Source organism: Bos javanicus, chromosome 19, assembly GCF_032452875.1.
Source record: "Bos javanicus breed banteng chromosome 19, ARS-OSU_banteng_1.0, whole genome shotgun sequence".
NCBI classification, from domain to species: domain Eukaryota; kingdom Metazoa; phylum Chordata; class Mammalia; order Artiodactyla; family Bovidae; genus Bos; species Bos javanicus.
In genome coordinates this window covers 37,421,351-37,431,888 of record NC_083886.1, presented here as the reverse complement: position 1 = coordinate 37,431,888, position 10,538 = coordinate 37,421,351, and the positions used below count along the sequence as shown (strand labels likewise).

The 10,538-nt window shown below is 43.9% G+C and overlaps 1 protein-coding gene and 1 pseudogene across 1 annotated transcript in view; one reads left to right on the top strand and one right to left on the bottom strand.

Moving 5' to 3' along the window:
- Nucleotides 1-2,686: 2,686 nt before the first annotated feature.
- Nucleotides 2,687-7,113, bottom strand: LOC133231473 (large ribosomal subunit protein eL15-like; annotated as a pseudogene).
- Nucleotides 7,083-10,538, top strand: part of LUC7L3 (LUC7 like 3 pre-mRNA splicing factor) — a 25,023-nt gene continuing 21,567 nt past the window's right edge. Inside the window, 1 exon segment of the mRNA XM_061391365.1 lies at nucleotides 7,083-7,373. Coding sequence (XP_061247349.1) covers nucleotides 7,275-7,373 — 99 coding nt within the window. The 5' untranslated portion in view covers nucleotides 7,083-7,274.

Here is a 10,538-nt window from a genome sequence, read left to right as displayed (position 1 = left end):
CAATACAAACTTTAATTCTCAGCATGGTACTCCATCCGCAACTGATGTGCAGAGTAGTACTGGAATTGGGCCCTTCAGCACAATTCAAGTGACAGGGGAGTAGATAGTGGCCTCTTTATTTTTTTTTAAATAGCAGTTCAAAAAGCTTGGTAGTGAGTGCACATCTAAATCTGTGAGTTCTCTTTGTAAGGATTTATGTGTTAAATTACCCATGTGCCCTACAATAACTGTCGAATGAATGAACATAAATATTTTCTTAAAAACCTCTGGTGCCTGCATGCTAAGTCACTTCAGTTGTGTCTGACTCTTTGCAACCCTACCCACTGTAGCCCACCAGGGTCCTCTGTCCATGGGATTCTCCAGACAAGAATACTGGGGTGGGTTGCCATGCCCTCCTCCAGGGGATCTTCCCGACCCAGGGATCAAACCCACGTCTCTTCCATCTCCTGCATTGGTAGGTGGGTTCTTTACTACTAGCACCACCTGGAAAACCCTAAACAACCTCTACTTATCTCTAACTCCAGTATTCTGCTTGTTATTCTCACATTAACAAAACAAAACTTTCTCCACAAACAAAACATTTACCCTGGCCATAACAGAATGCAGCCTGATGGTTATTCATTTCCATTTATCTACACTTTGTCTTGTCTCTAGGGAATGATCTTAATTCCCTGGGTGTATCAGACATGCATTGTTTGCCAGGCACTATTCTAAGCCCTGAAGATCCTGCTGCAAAGAAATCAGAGTCCCTTATTTCAAAAAACATGCAGTCTAGCCAGGGAGACAAGACAAATAATAGGATGTGATAAACATTATATATACTAGAAGTCCTATGGCATATAGGATAGTGGTTGTGAGTATGGAGATTATAAACAGGATGCTTTGGCTTGTATACCAGTTTTGCCTCTCATATCATCTTCGATCAGTTTCTTAACCTTTCTATGCCTCAAATTCTACATCTCCAAATAGGGATGATAATAGTAGCACCTACTTTGCAGGATTGTTCAATGAATTGAATGACTATGTGTAAAGTTTGGATGTTGAAAACACTCTGTGGTGTATTACAACAAGGTTGAGTCAAGGAAGATAGCATCTGATAGCATAGGAGGATAAGTGGTGGTCAGGAGACAAAGGTAACACCCAGGTTTCTGGCTGGGCAGATAGTAGTGCCATTCACTGAGATTTGGATCAAAGAATGAAGAGAAAGTTTGGGGTATGTTGACGAATTCATTTCTGAATCAGTTGAATTGAGCTTTCTGAAAACATTTAATTACTGCTGATATCAACATTTATCCACTGCCAGACACTATGGTAAATGCTGTACATGAATTGTCTCAGTTATTAATAGTTCTCACAACAACCTTTTAAGTTAGCACCATCATTATTATCTGAAGCATAGACAGGTAAGTAACTTGCCCAGTACTGTACAGTTTAGTGACAGAGCGAGGCTGTAAAGTCAAGAAGTTCAATTCTAGAGCCTGTGCTTTCTTTCCTGATTTTCATTTGCGTGGAGATGCCTAGTAACAACAGTAAGCCTGGTAAACAGTCATGAATATGGGTATCATATTTCAGAAGGAGTTCTGGGCTGGTGATTTGGACTTGGTAGTCATCAGCAAAAGGAGCTAACTAAAGTCATGGGGACAGAACTGGTGACCCCAAGACAGTATGTTGAGTGTCAAGAGAAGGCAGCCAAAGACACCCAAAGAACACGCAATATTTTATTGATGGACAGAAAAGGAGAAATCCTCAAATGAGACTGACGAGGAGCAACCGGAATAGTAGGAAAAAAACAAAAGAATGAGAGGGTTTGGCCAAAAGGGAGTGATCCACAGGGTTAAATGCTGCGGACAGGGCAAGAAAGAAAGGACTGAAAAGTGTGAATAGATTTAACCACAAGGAGATTGCTGGTGACCATGGAGACAGAAGTGGTAGGGATGGCACCCATACTATAATGGGCACTGCATCACCCCAGTAAAGCTGTAGGGTTCATCACACGCATCAATAAATCTACATGGCTGTTTTCTGCACTCCTCTTCCATGGAATGTATTTTACACCTGTTGTACCAAACAGCAAGTTAGACACTGACATACAAACTTCCTAAAAAGATAAAGCAAAGACAAAAGCATTTCTCTTATTAGAAACAAGATATACCATCACTTATAGCTTCCCTGGTGGCTCAGCGGTAAAGAATCCACCTGCGATGCAGGAGACGCAGGTTTGATCCCTGGGTCAGGAAGATCCCCTGGAGGAGGGCATGGCAACCGACTCCAGGATTCTTGCTTGGAGAATCCCATGAACAGAGGAGCCTGGCAGGCTGCAGTCCATAGGGTCACAAAGGGTCAGACGTGACTGAAGCCACTGAGCACACATCGTTCTTCAAACATTATTGTACTTTAACTTTCATAATTTGACAGTGCATTCATGAAATAATTTGTTGACACCTAGTTTTTTAAAATTTTATTTATCTAGTCATTTATTTTTGACTGTGCTGGGTCTTCGTTGCTGCTTGAGGACTTTCTCTAGTTGTGGTGAGTGGCGGCTACTCTCTAGTGGCACACGGGCTTAATTATCCCACAGTATGTGGAATCTTCTTGGAGCAGGGATCAAACCCGAGTCCCGTGCATTGGCAGGCAGATTCTTAACCATTGGACCACCAGGGAAGTCCATAGACACAGTTTTCACATTTTAGACATGAATGTCCTGGTTTATCAGGTTAAGAATTTCACAAACATTACTTATGTTAACAGAAACGGTGGAGCTGGAGTGTACTGTGCCATCTCCAAGCTGCATAACGAGAACCACCAGTGGTACTATGAAACTTGTCAGCCTTTCCAAGGCCATGGTTCTTTAAACTTGTGGATGTCAGCCCTTGTAACTCCCTGTGCTTTTGGACTGGTTTGGTGATCCACTGGGTGTTAGGATTTCTTCTGGTAGCTTTATGGAATGAGGATAACCTCAAAGAATCTGTCTGTAGAATCTTCACCAACCCAGTAAGAATCCAGGACTCTCAGAGCCCCACAGTGGCATCCAGCTCACTCCTCCACAATAGAATGAAGGCTTCAGGCAAACTTTAGCCATGATAATCAGACTTGCTGTAAGTGGCACCCTTAGGCATGTGTGGCCAACACAGTTCACAGGAATCTGATACGTGACATAACCTTGCTTGGTTTGTGTCCCAGTCTGCATGCTTTATGAGGCTGGGTGGGATGGAGGGTCCTGCGGGGTGCAGAGAGCAGGCAGTACTGCCAGCGGCCCACCTTGAGGAGAAAGTGCATTGCATAGGACTGCTTCTTCCTCCATAGCTCCTGGATATATCTGTAAGTGCCTATTTTGGCTTCCCTTTGAGATAAACTGATGGCTGCCACCAGACGGAAAGGGAGAAACTTTCATTTAAAAGAAAAAGACTGATAATTGCAATATCATGTGACCAACTCCAAAATGTACAAGGTAAAATGGCAGCACAAAGAAGATGATCAGTTGTTGTCTGTGACAGGCAGAGAATGAGGCTCCAGGTTGGCTTTACAGAAGTGCTGATGCTTGGCGTGTGACCTGAGAAAGATGGGTAGGTGTTTCTGGGGTGAGGAAAGAGCATTCCATGTCTAGAGCCGTGTAATGTGATGTGGGAGGAAGCAGGGGTGATCAGGGTGTGAGGGAACAGTAGCAAAAAGTTGGAGAAGCAGGTAAGATCATGGATGACCTTGGTGTTTCAATTTTAGATGGGGACCCATTGAAGGATTTTGAGCAGGGAAGAGACATAACCAGGTTTACATTTAAAAAGATTGAGGCAGCAAAGCAAATGGAGGATGGCGTCATGGGACCACAGAAGGCTAGGAAGCATTAGTAACTGCGGCTTTGTTTCTATATTTGTTCCCCAGAGCTGTCAAAACAAAGTATCAGAGATTTGGGAGCTTAACAGAAATTTATCCTCTCGCAGTTCTGGAGGCTCAAAGTTCAGGATCAAAGTGTCAGCAAGGTTGATTTCTCCTGAAGCCCCTCTCCTGGGTTTACAGATGGCTGCCTTCTCACTATGCCCTCACACGACCTTTCCTCTGTGTGTGCCTACCCAGTGTTTCCAAATTTCTTCTTATGAGGGTACCAGTCAGATTGTACTGGGGCCTATTTGAACTATATTACCTCTCGAAAGGCTCTGTTTCCAAATGCAATCCCATCGTGAGGTCCTTTTGTGGACTCTGAGAATTTGAACATATGAATTTGCCTGTGTTTGTGGTAGGGCACACAATTCAGTCCATTACACTTTGCATTAGCAACATACATGGGAAGGGGTCTGCGTGCCACAGACTGATGAGGTTGTTTTTCATCTCATCATCAGAAAATAACCAACTCATATAATCTATAAAAGTTATGTATAAACTGGGCATTGTGATTTGTTCATAAGACTACTTTTGGGAATTCCCTGGTAGTTGAGTGGTTAGGACTCTGAGCTTCCATTTCAGGGGACATGGGTTGTTTCCCTGGTTGAGTAACTAAGATCCCACATGCCGCAGGGTATGGCAGAAAAAACCACAAAACTTTTTTTCTCTGAATCCCTGATGCCCAGTAGTTGATGCTGGTACTGGTTGAACTGGTTGAATGAAAAAGGCAAATGAGTGAATTCGTTATCAGCAGCGGTAATACACACTGAACTGTGGCTGCGGCTGCCCTTAGAGTCTACAAAAAACAAAGCTATACGGGAAGACTTGCCTAGGATGGGACAGGGTGGGAGCGCTTGCCTCTGAGATCCAAAGGACGGTATTTTCCTTTGATTTCATTTGAAATTATCATTACATTTTTGTCTTCCATGGATCAGGAGCTCTCTGACAACCAGGTCTTACACATCTATCTATATTCTTGGCCACTAATGCAGTTTCTGGCACGATGCACATGCGCCATTGAAGTCTGCGCAATGAATGAGGGAATTAGAAGTTCAGTGGTTAGGTTAACACTTTGGGTGCCAGAGTGGAGCCCAGATTAAAACCCTTCGTCAGGACCTTGAGATCCTGAAAGCTGCGTGATGCAGGCAAAAAAAAAAAAAAAAAAAGTTTTAGTGAGCAGAGGCTGTAACTCTGCACTCAGGTTTTCTAAGTCCTGTTTGTAGTTCAAGACGTATGCTTTTTCCCCCCTTTTTGGTGGTCGTGGCAGTGGTAAACCTACCAAAATGCTTCACTGAGAAAACAGCAGCCATCAACTGAAAACTTCCTCATCCCACTGCTACATCTACAAACTGGTTTTTTTCCTTCTGTAGGTTTAGTGGAGAAAAGGTCCTTTTTTTCTAGGAAAGGCCAATATGCCCTGGAGCCTACACTATCACCTTCCCTTCTTAAGAATTTGGAACTTTAACTATTCTCTTATCTTCTACCTTCTCCAACACTCAGTTCAGTTCAGTTGCTCAGTCTTGTCGGACTCTCTGGGACCCCATGGACTGCAGCACGCCAGGTTTCTCTGTCCATCACAAATTCCCGGAGCTTGCTCAAACTCATGTCCGTTGAGTCGGTGATGCCATCCAACCATCTCATCTCCTTTGTCGTCCCCTTATCCTCCCACCTTCAATCTTTCCCAACATCAGGGTCTTTTCCAATGACTCAGTTCTTTGCATCAGGTGACCAAAGTATTAATCTCCAACACGAAACATATTCTTAAAAAAGCCTTCCTTAACTCATACCTCCTTTCACTTCTCACCCTGTCTTGCTGTTTCCCTTTAAAATGAGTTGTCCATCTGCCATTTTACCCCCTCATTGTCTCTTCATTCTTTGATCCATTTCAGTCTGACTTCCAGCTACAGATCCAATGAATTCTTTTTAGTCTTCTCATGCCAGACCTTTGGCAGACTTCTACAATGTTGGTGCTTTCATCTTCTTCCCTGACTCTAGTCTTCAGACTTTCCTTTTACATCTTCGGCTTCTTGCTTACGTCTTTGGCTTTCCTTTCACAGCATCCTATGCTGGTTCCTTCTCTACCCCTTTAAAGCAGCATCTCTCAAATGTTTGGCATCTTCAGGCCACTTAATGAGAACCCTGCTGGTTTCAGGGTTACTTAAAATAATGATGAACATTGCTTCGTGTAATGAAATGGCCTTGTTATATACCACACTGTCTGCCTTGGATTATTTTCTGTCCAATTTGCTTGGCTGGAGAGCCATCATCTTTTAGGTCTTAAGTTACTTCCACAGACAGTCCTCTCTGTTACTCTTTGACACAACCCTATTTTCCCTCCATTACGATCATAATTTTTGTTGTTGTTTAGCTAATGATTAAACTTAAAATGTGTTGGGCCTGTGCCACGTGTCATTTTCACAGTAACATGTTATGTATGTAGGGAGGTATTACTATAAATCCTAATTTTACAGACCGAGAAAGGAAGGCAGAGTGGCAGAGCTGGGATTACCAACCTAGACGATCTGTCTTTAGAGTACATACTCTAAATGGTGCTCGAGTACTTAATACTAAAATTTATGTTGATTTATTTATATAGTGACTGTCTCATTCTCTAATCCTCAAGGTCTGTGACAGCAAACACCGTGTCTGAAAGGTTCGGAGCTTAGCTTCAGGAGTTTACCTGGTACATGGTAAATACTGATATTTGTTCAGTAAATGAATCAGTAATTAAAAAGAAGATTCCGGTCTGGGAGGCATGCTCCTGCCTACACTCCTCGTGACCTTGAAGAAACTGCCTTATCTCTTCCTGCCTTGTTAATCTGGGGAATCGGAGTGGGAGGAATAACCCAGGTAGAAAAAGCGACAAGCTCAGAGGCTAGAAGAATGGAGTCGGAATACGGCAAGAGTGCTCATCTTCCGTTTCCTCCACTAGAAGACGCCACAGAGAGCACCGCGTGAGATAAGTGATACGCTATCCGCTACCCTTTTCTCCATTTCAGAGTGGTGTTGAAGCTTCGAGACGTAGGCTCCTACGTCTGTCAAAGAGAGTGGGCAACGCAAGCCCACGAAGGAGAGCAGCGGACTCTGCTGTGAGTAGCCTTGGCGCGGCATAGGGTGGCGCCGACGTGCAGAGGCGGAGTCCCGGCCTCGGCAGGCTCCGCCCCCGGGCCGGCGGAAGCGGCCCGCTCTCAACTCCCAGGTCTGGGCGTGTCCCCGCCGGCGCACGCGCGCGAACGGCATGCTGGGAAGGCGCTCGCGCGGCGGCCATTTTGTCTTGTCGGCTCCTGGTTAGAGGAGGCATTTAGGCCTGCTAGGGTTCCTGAGAGGTTCGCGACTGTGGTGCCGGCGTTTTCTTTGGCAGGTGCCAGGGCTGGTGGGGGCAGCCGCCCGAGGAAAGCACCATGATTTCGGCTGCGCAATTGTTGGATGAGTTAATGGGCAGGGACCGAAACCTCGCCCCGGATGAGAAGCGCAGCAACGTGCGGTGGGACCACGAGAGCGTAAGTCCCGCGGGCCTTGGGCCTGTGCCTGGGCGCCATGGGGGAGGGGAACGGCGCGGGCTGGGGCTCGCCGGGGCCTCGGCAAGGTTTGGGGCCCGGCCGCCCCGGGGTCAAGTGTCTGACCCCGTGGCTGGAGGGAATCGGGAGAATAGCCCAGGAGGGAGGAGGCTGCCTGGATCCTTGGTTAAGGGATGATTTATTGTTAAGTATCAAGGAAGTAAAAAAAAGACTTGGCAAAATTGAAAAGCAGCTTAATGAGGCAGAGAAAAGCGGGAAAGGAAGGAGTATTTTTGTACGTCTAGAGGTTTCGGAGTTTTCACCTCGCTGTGAAATAGGGAAAAGGGCAGATTTGGCCGTTATTTGGCTGAGCGTCATATCGTGGCAGTGTATTCAGAAATGTTTCAGTTTCGACGCTGACATGGGGCAATAAAATTTTAAAAGAGGTCTTGATAGGGTTCACCGTGATTTACAAATATTGTTTGATAGCAGTACGGTCTAGTAAGCCATTCTTGTAGATAATTGTCAAGGCTTTTTTCTTCATAGGAAACTCTTTGATCCTCTTAACCCTCTAAGGGTAAATGAGTATAAACCCAATTTCACAGATGAGACTTGAGAGGCTCACCCAAGATCTTGTCAAGTTAAATGGCGAAACTAAACCTAATCTTTGTAGTCTTGTTCACTTTCCAGTTCTGTGAACATGGTGTGTAACGTTTATTTTAGGTCTTACCTGAAGAATGGATGTATAATTAACTTCACATGTGATTGTAGTCAAACAACAAGACAAAGACAGTTGCTAGTCAAAACATGAAGGAATTGTTAAATATGTCTTTTTGGGGGGGGGGGAAGTTGCTTACTCATTTTAAACTTACGCTTTGGTTACAGTAAAATTTCTCTTTCGCTAGTGTTTGACTAGACCTGTGGGGTGCCACCCGATTAGTAGTGTGAAGTGTTACAGTAGAATTTTTGTACCGGTTAAATGGTTAGATAATGTCACTGACTCAATGGGCATGAAGTTGAGAAAACTCCGGGAGCTAGTGAAGGACAAGAGAAGTCGAGTGCTGCAGTCCATGGGGTCGCGAAGAGTCGGAGTTGACTTTGCGACTGAACAACAACAAATTCACACATTAGAGGTGAAGCTTTTTAAATCTTTTTTCCCCTGACTTTTGGGTTTTTCCTCTCTCCTCAAAATAAAAATAGGAGTAACTTTGTTGGGTCCCTTCTCTTTGTAGTCATTTCTTTGTCACCATAAAGCAACTTTTTCTTTTGCCACTCAATGAACTTTGCAAAAAGAAAAAGGTGAACTTTATGTTTCACTCTGTGTGCAAATAGGACATTTATCTATTTTGAATTACAGAGAGAAAATTGCTTTTGATTGCGTGCTCATCAGCTGTAACAGCCTGTTTGCCTAATTGGTTTTGAACAAGGATTGTGGAAAAACGTTTTTCCCTGGTGGTGGTTTATTGCCACATTGCGTTGGATGCGATGGGTTTATAACGTTAGCAACGATGAAGTTCTCAGAAAAGCAACTTAAGTTTTATGTCATCTCAGTTATAATAAATCTGCTTTCCTTTCAGGTGCACCCTCCCTTCAGTTTTAGTGTTTCTCACTGATACAGACTTTTGTCAAAATATTTTATGCCTTTAATGATAGATTGCACTTAATTTTGGATTCAGGGATTTGAAAAAGTCAGTGCTGGTGTTTCAGATTTCTGTCTGCAAGAAAACGTGGGTACAGACCAGGAATGTACCATCTGGCTCTTTCTAAATAAGTTAGAATTACTGTAGGGTTTTATAAAGCTGGGGAAACTTGTGGCATCACTCCTGGGTCACTTGGTGTTTGCTGTTGGGTGTTTGGTAAAATCCTGGAGGAATGGCCAACCACAGTATATACTGTAAGGGGTTTTTTTTTTTTGGTAGTGGTGGTGGTGAGGGTTTATCTGCACTGGGTGGCTTGTGGAATCTTAGTCCCTGTGAAAAGTGAAGTCGTGTCCTACTCTTTGTGACCCCATGGACTGTAGCCTGCCAGGCTCCTCCGTCCATGGGGTTTTCCAGGCAAAAATAGTAGAGTGGGTTGCCATTTTCTTTTCCAGGGGATCTTCCCTAGCCAGGGACCAAACCCGGGTCTCCTGCATTGTAGGCACATGCTTTTACCATCTGAGCCACCAGGGAAGTCCTTAGTCCCTGTCGAGGGACCAAACCCAGGCCTTGTCAGTGAAGGCGAAGTCCTAACCACTGGACTGCCAGGGAATTCCGCCCAATACTTTTGCATTCCAGTTCTATCTGGAAACTTTTCTTTGCCACACTTGCACTAGATGGGGAAAGCCATTTCAGCTGGGCGAGGTCCTTTTGTTTAACAATGAAATGGAAACTTTATTGTTAAAAGTAATTCCTAGATATCTGTGTTAGCTTGATCTGTGGAATTTGTTTTAAATGCAGAGATGTACTTCGCCAGTGCCTACCCCCCATTCTGAGTCTGTAGGTCTACAGAAAGGCCCCTGAAATCTGCATTTTTTAAATGGCATCTTTATACATGCTAAAGCTTGTAAACGACTGCTTCCTGACATACTTCCTCGGTACTCTGGTTTTAAATGTTGAACTAGAAACACTTGGAGGAAACTCGTTTTTTAAGTGAAGGCTGTCTCTGTGATGCAAATTATTGGCCTTTCACTTATTTGTAAAGATATATGTAAGGAACCACTCAGGGAAAGTGCTTTACTATACAGGTGTTTCCAGCTTTTGTAGATTGTTACCTTTTGATCTGAGAGAAATTGGTTTTCAACTAAAGCCATCAGCTTTAATACTGTTCCAAGGATTCATTGACACACCTCCCTCCCTCATTGATTAATATTTTACATTTCCTTGAGATTAGTATTTTTTTATTAAGCAGTTTGTTTCCTCTGCTTTATTAATCCTAAACAACCAGAGAAACGAGGAAAGCATGTGATTTTAACTGCCTAGGGTGAGCACCTTTCAGTTAGTGTCCACATGGGAAGATTTCAGTGTTAGAGGAGGCATTGGTAGCCTTTGGATAATCTGGAGTTGAGATTGTAGGGAATTGTAATTACCATCTGGTCTGGAGCTTGTATTATTAAGTTTATAGCAAGAACTTTGTAGTTCAAATTGAGGATTTTATTTTGTCGTGAAAGTCGCTTAGTCGTGTCTCTTT